This window comes from Schistocerca nitens, unplaced genomic scaffold, assembly GCF_023898315.1.
Source record: "Schistocerca nitens isolate TAMUIC-IGC-003100 unplaced genomic scaffold, iqSchNite1.1 HiC_scaffold_376, whole genome shotgun sequence".
NCBI classification, from domain to species: domain Eukaryota; kingdom Metazoa; phylum Arthropoda; class Insecta; order Orthoptera; family Acrididae; genus Schistocerca; species Schistocerca nitens.
In genome coordinates this window covers 4364057-4379668 of record NW_026045910.1, presented here as the reverse complement: position 1 = coordinate 4379668, position 15612 = coordinate 4364057, and the positions used below count along the sequence as shown (strand labels likewise).

General features: G+C 39.4%; 1 protein-coding gene across 5 annotated transcripts in view; it reads right to left on the bottom strand.

The window, feature by feature from the left end:
* Positions 1 to 15612, bottom strand: part of LOC126229618 (uncharacterized) — a 215277-nt gene that overhangs the window by 29352 nt on the left and 170313 nt on the right. For 3 of the 5 annotated variants that reach the window (XM_049942361.1, XM_049942360.1, XM_049942359.1), the window contains exons 6-8: positions 9897 to 9972; positions 4596 to 4783; positions 1052 to 1196 (exon numbers count right to left, since the gene is read on the bottom strand). In XM_049942361.1, coding sequence (XP_049798318.1) covers positions 1052 to 1196; positions 4596 to 4783; positions 9897 to 9972 — 409 coding nt within the window. The remainder of the gene's footprint in view (positions 1 to 1051; positions 1197 to 4595; positions 4784 to 9896; positions 9973 to 15612) is intronic. The other 2 variants (XM_049942362.1, XM_049942363.1) reach the window with 2 other exon arrangements.

Genomic DNA, 15612 nt, shown 5'->3' with positions numbered 1-15612 from the left:
TGGTTGTTGTCATTTGTTGTAAGTAGCTTAACCTTGTAGGCAATGATTTGATTTTTGTTTAAGCTGCTGTCTAAAAGACTGTGGTAACAATCAAAATTTTTTGTCAAATTGAGATTTTTATCTAATGGTTTGTCAAACAAGTGCACAGACATACCAACAAAGTGTGTCATCTGACCTCACTTTTGAAGCAGCTGTCATGCTCTACATACATGTTTACGCATTTTGACTCTAATGGGAACAGATACCAATGCGGAGACATTGGTTTTAGCACTATGTTTAAAGGTAAAAAAAGAAGAGAAAACAAAGATTTGGTCCAGAGAATGGTTGAAATTGAGAAATAAATAAACCCCTGAGTATCTACTAATGGAAATATTATACAATATCACACCCAGAACCTGGTGAGCACATCAACTTTTATTTATTTTATTTCACTCTGATTTATGTTGCGGACAGAACAATTATATTCTTCTTAATGTCTTCCTGTGTACTTTGCAACTCAATCTTTCCTTTGAATTTGATAGCTAGCGCTCTCTCTCTCTCTCTCTCTCTCCCCCCCCCCCCCCCCCCTCCTTGGCACATGATACTTTGCTTGTAAATGTTAGCCCTTCATTCTCTTTACTGTGGTCATTTTATCCTCACCTACAACAAAGTAAAACAGAGTTCCTACCAGTGTTAAATTAATCATATCAGTATGTAAAATAATTTTACATGTGCTGTTACCAAATACTTTACAGACCTTCTTGTACTCTGAACACACAATCTGTGTCAGATGCACCTACAGATATTTTCATTTGTCTACCATAAAGAGGCATTAAATCTTCTCTCAAGTCCACAATAAAAGCAGATTTCTGTATGTCTTACTCAGTTTGAGATTAGTCAATTCTAACTATTTGGCACTTTTTCAGTTTAGTTACTGGAAATGGATATACTCTCAAATGAACACACAATATGGAATCTTGTTTAGTGCAACACATTTGAGAGATACAACATGCTTATTCAAACACACTTTCTATCACTATTTTATCAAGAACTGCTTGTACAATTTCCTTACTGCATTTACAGCTGGTGGAAGGAGGGAGGCAGATATAGCTACACCTACTAGTGAGGCAATATTGTCCCCTAACACAGAAATGGCAACACCCGCTCCGGACAGAAGTGCAATTACCATTCCAACCCAAACTGAATGAAGTTCTCCCCTGTAAAAAAAAAAGAGTAATTAAAATTGCTATTATTAAGCCCACTGAATGTAGCATAATTTAATTTATACTTACATTCTGCATATTAATCAATGACAAATATTTTCCTCAAAAAATCAACTAATTGACTATTACCAGAGCACTGAGCATTGAATTTTTTAGTAGACTAAATGTATGCATTAGTGATATTCTTTACCATTGTCACCTTTACGAGGTCACTGTTGCAGAATTAAAGTGCATATAATTACATATTTTGGAGAAAATTAGTTTTGCATACATATTTATTAAAATTTACAATAATGGCATATTTTCCTTTCTGCATCCAAAATAAAAATTCCCATTCACAATCAAATTCTGCCTCCCAAATTCTAGTTGGTTGACATATGTAACAGTTTTCTTTATCTTCTTTAAATGATGATTATTTGATGCCAACATTATTTATTATCTCAATCAGATCTAACTTATCTTTTATTATTAGATAAAAGTAATAAACACAGTTATCACAACTTTTGTTTTATGGGCATTAGTCCATGGTTAACTACATATTTCACTGCCTAACATTTTGCCTCCCAATGTTGAGGACACCATCAAAAGCTATACACAGTCAGACAACAGTTTTAAACCTGAAGCAGCACACTAAGCCTCCAATGATGTTTCCAGCATTTGGAGACAAAATATTAGGTATAGACATATGTTTTGGACCACAGCCTAATCTCCATAAAACAAAAATACCAATAATACACATACAAAAAGACTTAGACACTTCAAGCTTTCGGCCAATAGCCTTCGTCAGCAATAGACACTCATACACATTCATGCAGATGCATACGCAATTCACACAAATGACTGCAGTCTCAAGCAACTGAAACCACACTGCGAGCAGAACACCAGTGCACAATGGGAGTGGCAACTAGGGGGGGGGGGGGGAGGGGGGGGGGCATATAAACTTGTACTACTGTGGTAGGCAAGGGCTTCGTATCTATCTTGGCCACAATAATGCGATCACTATGCTGTTTGTAGTAGCTTACCCGCATTCCTATTTTCCTATTCATTATTAAACCTACTCCTGCATTATCCCTATTTGATTTTGTGTTTATAACCCTGTATTCACCTGACCAAAAGTCTTGTTCCTCCTGCCACTGAACTTCACTAATTCCCACTATATCTAACTTTAACCTATCCATTTCCCTTTTTAAATTTTCTAACCTACCTGCCCGATTAAGGGATCTGACATTCCACGCTCCGATCCGATCAATATGTAAACCCAGAAATTTGGAAGATGCAACTTTCACTATTTCTTTGTCTCCACATTTTATTTCAACATTTTCCAGTTTTTTGTTTACTGTTTGAAACTAAATGAAATGAGTCTCATTAATATTGAGGGACAGATCGTTTGCAGTGAACCACTCTAGAACTTCTTGGAAAATAGTGGTCGCAGTGTTCTCTAGACTGCAGTAGAGTACCTTGTAAATCGTAATGGTTGTGTCATCTGCAAATAGGGTGAAGTGTGCTTCTTGGGTCACACACCATGGGAGGTCATTTACAAAGATTAAGAAAAGTAAGGGACCAAGCCCTGCGACACTCCAATTTTAATGTACCCCAATCAGAGCTGGCAAGCACCTCTGCACAATTGTTTAATACTACCTTCTGATGTATGTCATCTAGATATGACTCAGGCCACTTCCCTACTTTATCTTTTAAGCCGTAATGCTCAGCCTTTCTTACTAGAATCTTGTGATCTACACAGTCAAATGCTTTTGACAGATCACAAAAAGATTCCAACTGGTGACATTTTCTTGTTTATTGATTCAAGAAACTGGTTGACAAATGAGAAAATGGCTTGTTCAGTTGAAATACCCTTTTCGAATCCAAACTGATTTTTATTAAGGATGTTATATATATTAATGTGAGCCATGATTCTATTGTACATAAGTTTCTCAAGGATTTTTGAAAGACTTTTTAACAATGGAACTGGGCAGTAGTTAGAAATCTCTGCTTTATCACCCTTTATGAAGAGTGGTTTAACAACTGTAAATTTTAGTCTATTGGGGACAGTACCTTGTCGTAGCGGAGATCGAGATGGTGCTACTGAGGAGAGGCTAAGAATCACTGGCATTTTCTGTCACTAGTTGCTGTGAAAACCATTCAGTCGTCGACCCCTTCCACGGGGATTCTGGTGGTGTTGGGTTTACTGTGAGTTATTTGCAACCCAAAAGAAGCTAGGGAATCACTGCTGCCCAATGGCTGAGTCCCATAAGCCTAGGTAAGCCCTGTACAACTGAGATACAGCAGGTTCCCCAGAGGTTCCTTCTTCCCCATTCTCCTCCTCCAAAGGTTCGTACCATTGTCACAATTTGGATAGTTGAACTATAAGATCTCCCACTTCTGTGGCACACAATGTTCTACTGCCACATGCATGGTGTGTTGCTGAAGAAGTCCCTGAGCTTACAACTGAAGAGGACTGGCAGTGCTCATGGATCCCACTCATGACACCTAGTTTTGCTAAAACCATAACCCAGCCAATGAAAGCTGAGAACCCAGAAGTAAGCATCTGCCCTTCCCATCCCTGTCATCCTTGAAGTTAGCATTTGTATAGCAGATGCTGGAATATGTCCTGCATGGGGTAAAAAGAGTGTAATGGAACTTGTTAGCTACAAAAAATGTCATCATACTACATTCCTGTCCCACCTTATCCTTTTGATGAAGGCTGCAATCACTTAGAGCATTGTCTTTGGTATGTTTAAAATAGGTCTCTTTAGATACACATATCCATGCTTTATACACTAAAAAAAAAGGCTCTGAGCACTATAGGACTTAACTTCTGAGGTCATCAGTCCCCTACAACTTAGAACTACTTAAACCTAACTAACCTAAGGACATTGCACACATCCATGCCTGAGGCAGGATTCGGACCTGCGACCGTAGCAGTTGCGTGGTTCCAGAGTGTAGCGCCTAGAACCACTCAGCCACTTAGGCCGGCTATACACTAAAAGGTCCAGTTTCTCCATATGTATTCCAAATTTGTCTAGGTTTCACCATATAGTAAGGGAGATAGCAGTCACTTTCCAATTAAGTACTTTCTTAAAGGCAGTCTGATTTATAGTAAATTTCACACTTTTTAGAAGACTTTACCACAAATCCTCTGTTTCACACCCTCAAACAATGTATGTAATTGCATTTCATGAAATACAAACATTTATGAAATTTATGTGGTTGATGTTGAGTAATGATTAATCAATTTTTCCAAGTTTTACTCTTACAAGTAACTTGACATCAACCAAAATATTCTGTATTAATAAAAAGTGTGAATAAATGTGAAACCCAAATCAAAGCTTTATTATCCATTATACAGAGTGTACTTATATTTTTATTCATTTTTCTATAATGAAAGATACTTACCTTGTTACCATTTCCACTGTTGGCCATCTGTTAAGAGCAAAGTGTTCTGCTACTAATCCAACCACTATTCCACAAATAAAGCCTTCTAATAAGCAAATTAATAGACCAAATATTTCATTTAATATGCCCATCTTCATCAGTTCTTTGTCTTTGATCATTGTTCCAACAGTACCAGCCATTATAGGGCCCTAAGAACAATCAACAGCAATATGGGTAATTTCTGACTTACATTCAAACTCAATCCAACACAACATTAAAATGAATGTAAAGGATTAATGTATGCCAATTTGACAATGTTTTTTGCTCCACTGTGATTGTTTTCTGTTCTCTGCAACAGATTTCTTGCTATTTTCCTGTTTCTATATAACGCATATTTTCACTATTTGGTTCAAAGTCTCATCAGCCCTCAAAAATAATTTCTGTTACTGGGACAGAAGGATGAATGCTGGAGTTGAAAACTAAGCAAATTACCAAAAATCAGTGTTTTGAGAAGGAGCTGGTAGTAACAAAATAAAATGCTATTATTTTTAAATGAACATTGCTACTGAGTGATATGAGTTGTTCTATTTCTCAGTATGAGTTCAGATTTTTATTGTATTAAATTACCTGCATTAAAATTGCTGGAACTATTTCCTTTGACAAGATGCTGCACATACATATGTCAATTTTATACCTAGCTAATTTTGTGCATTTTCATGAGTCACTGTTTTAAACTACAATTTTGACCATTTTGTGGTAGTTGTGTGTTACTAACCAGAGCAGAATACAAAACTTACTAAATGTCAACTTAATAGTCACTGAAAAACAGAATGAACTTGTGAATTCTGTTGTGTAGGCATACTCTGCAAATTGCTAACATATATCATATTTACCATACATGTACATCATATTTATGATACATTTAAAGTTCCACCTATTGCATTCATGAGTGGAGAAGAAAGAATCTCCTCAAATCTCATACACTCATATGCAATCTGGGATTTGTGACATGATTAACTTTTTTAAAGTACTGGTATTTGTCAGTTCAAATGTTTCAATATACTCTCCTAAGCTGATCAGATGTAAAATCTGCTTTTGCATCACTTCTGAATCGAAAGTATTAATACATGCCTAAAACCCTATTAACACTGATAAAAGCAAGCTGTTGCAGCACTAATAATTCCAGAGACAAATCTAATGATGCAAGAAATTTTAATTCCAAGTATTTGAGGCAAGGAATGTATGTGTGATGACATATTTATTAATAACCAGATTTTGGCTCACATTGAAACAAACTTTTATTGTATTGGGGAGCAGCAAAAGTGGCAGCTTATAGGGGTAGGTCAGTTCTTTCACCTCTCATCGTCCCTCCATTTGTGAATGCCAATGAGAAGTCTTAGGCCTAATCTGGCTTGGACTATGTTTAAGTGCAGACTGTTGCCATGGTCTCATTTCTACCACAACTGCTTTCCAGGCAGAATCATAAGAAGCAACAATATTAAACTGAAACCTATCATGAACACAATTTATGATTTAACACTACACTTCTTCAAGCAGCAGCAACTTTGCTGGTACCTAGCATTTGGTTGTGTGTTTGCTGTGTGAAAGTGTTTCTGTTTGTGCAAAAAGCAGTGTTTCTCATCATGGAGTATCACTGTTTTCGAAGGGGTGAATTATACTGGCACTAAAGTCTTTGGTCACTTACCAAATAGTATCAAAAGTCTGATAGATAACCAATAAGTATTTAAGAAGAAATTAAAAGAATTTCTGAATGACAACTCCTTCTACTCCACAGAGGAATTTTTAGATATAAATTAAGAAAAAAAGAAAAAAAAGAACAAAAAATATTAAAAAATAAAAAACAAAAAACAAAAAATAAAAAAGTTGTTATATTAACTTAAGTATGTTGTTAAATTAACATAATTATGTCATGTATTGGAAAATTTGACTCGTTCCAAACCATTATGAAACATCGTATTCATGATCCATGGAACTAGTATTAATCTAATCTAATCTAATCACAAGTTAAGATAATTGTGTTGCATGACAGTATTATATAGTGGAGATATCAAGTCGCAGTCAGGCATAACAAAAAGAGTGCTGAACAAGTGGGCTGTGGGCTTACGGCCAAAAGGGCTTAGTCTAAATGTCTGAAGCAGGCAAAATCAATCAATCTCTCTCTCTCTCTCTCTCTCTCTCTCTCTCTCTCTCTCTCTCTCTCTCTCCCCCCCCCCCCTACATGTTTCCTGAAGTCCATAAACATCCACCCATCAGCTCCCTTAGACTAACACTTTAAGTCAGTTACCTGCAACCTATTCTCCTATATAAAAGACACCAAACATTTCCCACTTACTCTCCACAGTTCCTGTTCCTTTACCACATGGTGCCCTGCTCATCACTATTGATGATGCCTCCCTTTTCACTAACATCCCTAATGTCCATGGCCTTGCAGCTATGGAATACTAACTTTCCCAATGTCTCATGGATTCCAAACATACAGCCATCTTTCTGGTCATCATGGCCAACTATATCTTCAGCCACAATTATTTCATCATTGAAGACTTCACTTAGGAGCAAATCTGTGGCATAGCAATGGGCACTCATACCACCATCATATGCCAACCTATTCATGAGTCACCTACAGGAATCCTTCCTAACCACCCAGAATCCCAAACCCCTCACTTGATTTAGATTCATTGGTGCCATGTTTGTGGACCGTGTATGAGGACATCATATCAACATTACTCCAGAACCTGAAACACCTTCTCCCCATTCACTTCACCTAGTCCTCCTCATCCAAACAAGCCCCCTTCCTGTATGTTGACCTCCAACCCAAAGATGGCTACATCAGTACTCCATCTATATCAAACCTATAAATCAATCAATCATCAGAAATACCTACACTTCAACAGAAACCACCAATTCCATACCAAGAAGTCCCTTCCATACAGACTGGCTCCCCTGTGGCCATCAGATCTGCAGTTATGAGTAGTCCCTCTCCAGATATATTGATGGTCTCACTGAGGCCTTCACAGACCATAATTACCCTCCCAAACTTTTACAGGAACTGATTTCCCATGCCTTATCTCTCCAGTCACCCACCACCTCTCAGAGACCCACACTGTGGAGGAGCACTGCCCTTGCAACTCAGTACCAACCAGGACTGTAGCAAGTGAATCACATTCTCCACTCATCATGCCCTGTAATATAGAATATCTTACCCTTTTACCTTCCCACCCCTACCATAGTGGTATTCTGCTGTCCACTGAACCTACACAATCCATCCATGCTCATAATCCCTTGCCTCATGGCTCATGTCCTTTTAATAGACCTAGATACAAGACCTGTCCTCTTCAACACCCTCGCTTGCCACTCCCACCCTCTACCCCCACCCCCATCTACTCCAGTACAGTCACAAGCATAATTTCTCCCATCAAAGGCAGGACTACCTGTGAAAGCAGTCAGATGGTCTACAAGCTAAGCTGCAACCAATGTGCTGCATTCTAGGTGGGCATGACAACCAACAAGCTGTCTGTCCACATGAATGGCCACTGACAAACTGTGGCCAAGAAACGCCTGGACCACCCGATTGTTGAGCAACACTCCCCAACACAATGTTCTTTACTTCACTGACTGCTTCACAGCCTGTGCCATTTGGATCCTTCCTACCAACACCAGATTTTCCGAAGTGCACTAGTGGGAGCTCTCTCTGTAATATCTCTTTATGTTCCCATAAACCCCCTGGACACTACCTTTGTGAAGTCACGGTCCTTCACCCACCTATCCCTTTCAGTGCTCCCACTCCTCACTACACAGCCTTGTTTTCCACCAATGGACGTACAATCTTTTTATTTGTCTCCTTTTCTGTTCCCTTCCCTGACCTTGCCATCCCCTCCCACCCTCCCTCCCTCCCAAATAATCTCCTATTGCACCTAGCGGCCCTACCCTGTCCCCACCATATCCACGTATGCTCCCACAAATAGTGCTTTATTCTCCCCCACCCTACCCCCATGACCCAGATCGCTTCTCCCAACCTGTGCAGCGCAGTTGCTCACTATCTGGCCTCAGTGGCCCGAGACAGGATTTTCCACTGTGTTTCAAGACACACAGAATCAAAGTATATGAATTAATTACAAACCTTAAAGACAAAGCCAGGATAGAGAAAATCTTATTGTCACCACATATTGCAACAGGAAAGGCATGTGGTGATTCATTACAAAACATACAGATAGTATTAACTAAACAAACACTGCTTTTAGCCTTGTTTCACAATTTATTATTAATGTTAGTGTACAACCTAGGATTCAGGTTTTAAGCCCATTTTCAAGTACACTACTGACGTAATTTACAATGTTTCACCAAGAACCCACAGTTGATTCAATTAAAATGATACAGATAGTATTTTTGGAAGTATAGTCAATTGAAACATGTGGTCAAGAAATAACTTTTCAATCCCTTGAATACTTCCAGAAAGACATTTTTTATCATACTGTATTCTTATTTTATGATCATGGAGAACTGGGGCAGATGTGCTACACTACAAAACTGCTTTCATAGGTGACCACCATCAGAGTGAATGAATTCCCAAATCTTTGGTATTCAGGCACAGAAAATGCAATGATGGACAACAGATTCTTATGGAGACATCAAATATTGAAACATCTTGAGCAACTTTTCTGAGAAAAAGCCACATCAGAAAATAAAACCATCGTAGCCCTCTTACATATCTTAATGAAACATGGCTAAATCAGAAGCACCCCAAAAAGCACATTTGGCAGGATTCAAATGGTAATAGCAGTTTTTCAGTACCAAATGGCAAAGAGAAGACAGTATTCACTGTCTGTCATACAGGAGCATCTGAATCTGGTTTTATTGAAAGTGCAAAGCTAACATTTACAACCTGTAAATCCAGTAATATCATGAAGAGACCAATAATGATGCAAATAAATGCTGTTTTTTAGTTTATATGATTTAGAAGATGTTTCTGCAGTCATCACAGATAATGTCAGTTATCATTAAAGAAGAATGAGAAAAAGTTCCTAATTTAAATACAGAAAGAGTAAGAACTTGCACAGTGTCTGTTGTTGTTGTTGTTGTTGTTGTTGTTGTTGTTGTTGAGGTCTTCAGTCCTGAGAAAAATGCAGGATAGACCACGTTTCATTTACAATACATCATTTCCATTACACAACCCAATTACAATATTGCACACTAGAGCAATATTTTAGAGCAGGCCATATATGCAGTCTGAAAGCAGAACTTTTTCTTATTTCACAAACTTAACTGCAATATTTTATGAAAAATACTGTAGATTACAATACTTACCATTAATGGTGATATTAGCATACTGGCTACCAGAATCCCAGTGCTATTTTCTATTAGACCAAGAGCTGCAATCAGTCTATAAGAAAATTCTGTTCTGAGCATTATTCTCAAATATATACATCATCATAAAATACATGAGCTTAACGTACAAGAACATTTAGAAGAATGGAATCCTACTTAAAAGAAAACAACTAATATTTATTACATACAGCATCTCTAGAAGAAACTAATATTATCAGTCTTAAAATAATCATTTCACCATAGATTACCTCATAGTGCCAACAGCTGTGTGTGTGTGTGTGTGTGTGTGTGTGTGTGTGTGTGTGTGTGTGTGTGTGTGAGTGAGTGAGAGAGAGAGAGAGAGAGAGAGAGAGAGAGAGAGAGACACACACTCACCATCCAGTCTGATTTATTAATGTATGATCCAGCGAAACATCTCCCACAGATGAGACAGTTAAAATCTTACTGATGACTGCTGAAGCATTCACAACAAAGACTCAGAGTTTGAAGCACTGCTTAAAAGCAGTGGAGCTTATGTAACATTAAGTACATAAGAACTTCTAAGACTTAAACTCGAGGGTAGTGAGATTTTTTTGAAGTACATCAAAATGTATACTCAAAGGATAGCTCCATATGAGCTATAATTTATTGAATTTTCCTCTTGTGATCATTTTATGAAATATATGTTGGAGGAAATAATAAACTGTGACTCTTCTTGTAACATACACACTCAGAATTTCAACAATAAGTCTCTTCATGTTGCACAATGCTTCTTTTAGTATCTGCCACTGGAGTTTGTTGGGCATCTTCTTAACAGTCCACTGCTGAGTAAATGATTCAATGACAAAGTGCATCACTGTTGGAACTTCTCTGTTTATTCTATTAATCCATCATGGTAAGGTTCCAGACTAATGAACATTTCTCCAGACTCTGCCAAATGAGTATTTTGGAAGTCACTTATTTTGTAGATAATTTCCTTAAAAGTCTCTCAATGATTCTTGATCTGACATCTGTTCTTCCTACTCCGTTTTATGTGGTCATTCCACTTTAGGTCACTCCAGTTGGTTACTCCTAATTATTTCATGGTAATTATTGTTTCCAGGGATTCATCACTAATAGCGTAATCCAACATTAGTGACTTTCTCTGGCTATTTATGTGCAACACATTACATTGATTTACATTCAGAGTCAACTGCCAGTCCCTGTTCCAACTGTCTATCCTCTGCAGATCTTCCAGAATTTCATTGAAGTCTTCTGTCATTGAAACTTTCCTCCACAAACAGCCTCATAAAACCTCCATTGTTATTCAATAGATCATTTATGTGAACTATAAGTAATAGCAGTTCCATAACACTCCCTTGGTATACTCCCAAAATTACCTTTAAATATGTCAAAAGATAACAGTGATATTAACATACAACTATGTGGATCTGTGAAACAATCTTTCTTGGAAATGGAATGACCTGCACTTTTCCCAATAGCTAGATACCCCGTATTGCTCCAGTGACCTACAATAAACTACTGCTAAAATCTGGGTATGTTATTATGGACAATCTCTGCAGAACATTACAAGCATTTCATCTGGTCCAGTTGCCTTTTCACTGTCTGCAGTTTTAGTTGATTTTCTATTTTAGCATCACTTGTCTCAATATCTGCCATTTAGCATTCATTTGATGATGAAAGGATTAACATATTATGACCTTCTGCAGTGAAACAATTTTGGAAGACCAAATTCAGTATTTAGACCTGCCATCTTTCATCACCTGTTTTGGTGCCAGTGTGATTACTGTATGACTTAATAGGCAATTTCAATTCACCTACTGGCTTTAATTAAGACCAAAACTACTTAGGATGTTCAGTCAAATTGTTTGGCAAAATTTTACTGTGGAATTCATTGAGTGCTACTCATTTCTCTCCTCTCACACTCATTTTTGCTTCAGTCAGCTTCTATTTATCTACCAGTCTTGTACTTTGATTAAATTGGAGATGAAGCTCTCTAAGCTTTTGTAACAACTTTCTAACACAACTACTCAACCATGGTGGCTCTGTCCCATCCCTCTCAACCTTTCTTGGCACATAGATGTTTAAAACATATTGTGTGATGTTTTTGGTTTTACCCATGTGTGCTTCAAACCTTTGCCCTCAGTGCTGAATATTTGATATCGACTCCGAAGATACAATGCAATTTGTATCCTCTCATTCTTGATGACCAAAAATATTTTCCTACCTTTTTTAACATTCCTTGTAATACTTGATGGTATGATTCTTATGATCACCAATTCTCTCCTCAACAAAAAGTTATTCAAAAAGTTTATGATTATTAGTTACCAGAAGATCCAAGACATTGCTCTCACACATCAGTTCTGTAACTACCTGCTCCACCCTTTCTATAGATGATGAATGGACATCTCCACCAGTTACAATAGCATAGTCAGAAAACTTACTTGCAATATTCTCCAAGTTGAATAAGTGCTCTGGCTTTACAGCTCCTGAATCAGGTTGTCTATAAAAGCATCTGATTACCATTTTAACCAGCTTTGATGCTTACTCTTATTGAAACTACGTCACATTCTGCATTTGTAGTACTTCCGCAGATACTAGAAACTTACTTAAGGCAATAAATAAGCTCACAATTTATATTCCAGTCTGAAGTTAAGATTTCACCATTGTTCATGTCTGGTTCTAGCAAACTTTCTGTTCCTAATACCATGTGTGGTTTATTACTTTTAGTAAGTGTAACTAATTCTCAGACCTTACCACGGTTGCTCCTGCAGTTACTAATAATACATTTACATTACCTTTTTTGATCTGTAGGGCCAAAAAATCTGCGGTGAATAGTATTGTTGATCTGTCTTTGATTTCAGGCATGAATTTTACGATTGTGCAAATAAGTTTTATTTAGATTAGAGGAACCCTTGTTTAGGGTTCCTCTAATCTAAATAACCTTTTTGTGCACACCACTCTGTTATCCATGTCAGTTATTAATGGGGCCCCTAAAATTCTCCATTCAATAGCAGAGGTTGAGAAATTAGTGTCCAAGATTGCTGCAGAACCGTCTGAGTCTCTGGTATGGACTTTCAACTGGACTCCAGACTAGAGAGTGGTAATCAACTCTGTGCAGGATACTGCAAAAGGTGAACAATGCTTATACTCCACATGCAATGCTAGCTACCTATACCAACAAAGCTAACTTACAAAGAAATTAAGAATAGCCTTAGAACCCAGGCAGCAAATGTTGTTCATGCCAACATGAGCAATTGTCCACAGCCAGAGGTACCCACTGCTTTCCAATAGCCACCACAAGAGGCTGCTCCACATCTTGGATGAGATGACCTGACAGGAATAACAAGTACACACTGGCATTCTTTCCCAACTAACTTGCTGTTTTGCTGTGGAGCTCCATTACCTATGTAACATTTGAGCTCCCAATGACCAACATACTTTTCCTCTCTAACTACCTAGACTTGGCAGGAAAATAAGCCTCTGATTGCTAATCAGGCAAGGCACCCATGCTGGCTCACATATATTACCCACAATGGGCAGCATCCTGTACCTTTTGATAAGATGTAAAGGGGAAGCTGTGCAACCTGTTCCCACTTTTGCCTTCCATCAGAGATATGCAAGCTCATCAGGGTCTGTCACTAGCCCTTAAATGAGGGCAAACTATTCAGATGATACACATTGTAAGGAACAGTGGAATTGGTGTTGCCATGGTATTCCAGCAGCACCAGAGGTGTTGTGGTTTTCACCGCTGGTGCTCCATCATTGCTACATCAGGGCAGCACCCTGAAACTTGTCAACAGTGGCCAACACAGTTTCTAGACAGCAGCCAATTATCCTTGTTTCTGCACAATATCAACAAAATTCCTAGCCATTTTCTACTATGTAACAACTACATAAAATGACAAATAAATTCACTAACCAATCAGGGACTAATTGTGAAAGAAGAGGCAGGCCATAAAATAAAATAAAGTGACACTAGTGTTCACAGTGGAATACAACTAAACTACAAAAGTAATTTCTTTACACAAATGATCAAAAAATATACAAAGTCTTACAACAAAATAAATAACACAACTAAACACAAACAAATAGAGAGTTACTGTTCACTTCCACTCAGTAGTATGCACAAAGGCTTTCAAGCAGTCATTCTTCTCATGCTACACATGTGAATGGAATGTAAAGAAGCTGAGGGAATATGGTATAGTTGTAGGTAAACAACTAGAATTCTCTCATATACGGATTTATTCACACTTAGCATCTACACAGATACAAGTCTGGAGGCTAACTCCCGTTAGCGTCCAACATCCTGCCCCCAAAGCCCTCTCCTCAAAGATAGCACACTTGCGTAGAGAACAAATATCTATATTTATGGCGCTCTACGCCACATAGCGCCCCCCCCCCCCCCCCCGCCCAGTATGGAGTACGTTCCTGTGAATGGGGGGGGGGGGGGGGGCGGGGGGTGAGAAGCTAGGAAGGTAACGCACAGTTCTTCTGTGTCAGGTGGAAGCGGTTGACTGGTAGGAGACCGGGGAGTGAAACCCGGTACGTCGACGGTGAAGTCAGCAAGCGACGCCGGCGGCTGAAGACAACGTCCTGTCCTGGAGTGGAAGTGTAGCACTTCGTCAGCCGGCAGACGGAGAATCACCTTGCCAAAAGGCCTAACAAAGGCACGCATATTGCCACACGCAGCACTTCTGCTCAATTTAAAGCGACGCACCACACGAGATTCTGCACTTCCTCCCTCAGTATTTTCACACGCGAGTACCACACACACCGTATCGCCATCTACGACAACAGATAATTTATGTATGTCATCAGGGTGCACATGTGTTGTGAATTCTTGGATGGCACCTGTACGAGCAATGGTAGGGAGGCAGGGAGGTGTGGGAAAGCCATGGCAGGGGGAAGCATCTGCTAAGAGGGGGGTGGCAGGTGCACTGGACTGCGCAGGAGACAACCTCGGGCGATCAGCTGACAGACGAGGGAGCATGACCGAAGGCAACGAGGAGCCAGCATGGATTGAATGGCGTGACAAAGAGCTGTCACACGAAGATGGTAACTCAATGGTAGAATCCGAGTGGTTGGCAGTTCGACTGCGAGGGCTGTGAGGAGTGAAGCCCCGGAAAGACTGGCCACTTGAATTAGATGAACGCGGAGAAGGAGCAGTGCTCGGCAGAGAAGCACGCTGTGGAGAATCAATACCCAAATGCATGGTGTGGGAAGATGGATGGCCGCTCGAAGCAGGAGTGGGAGAAATAGGGGCAGAATCAGGGAGGTTCACCTGAGGCTCAGTGAAAGCTGGTTTCACTCGGTTGAGTGAGACCATGGTTACAGAGTCTTTTATGAGGAGATCCATGTTATTCTCAGAGCGTTTGACAACCTTGTAAGGACCTGTGACCTGTGTAGGGCGACTGAAGCGGGGCTTTGACTGAGTCGTCTCTGAGAAACACATACTCACAAGAGTCTAGCGTGCACGGTACGTACACGCGCGGAGGTGTATGAGCAGCCGAAGGTGGCGGCTGAATTTTGCTGCAGTGCAAGTGCACCCGCTCAAGAAGTGAAGGGAGTTCAGAGGGCCGTGGAAGTGGGGTCGGAGTGACTAATTCTCCAGGCAAAACTAGAGGTTGGCCATACACAAACTCGGCTACGGAACCCTTGAGGTCTTCCTTGAAAGTCGCACGAAGGCCAAGGAGCACGAAGGGAAGTGCCTCTG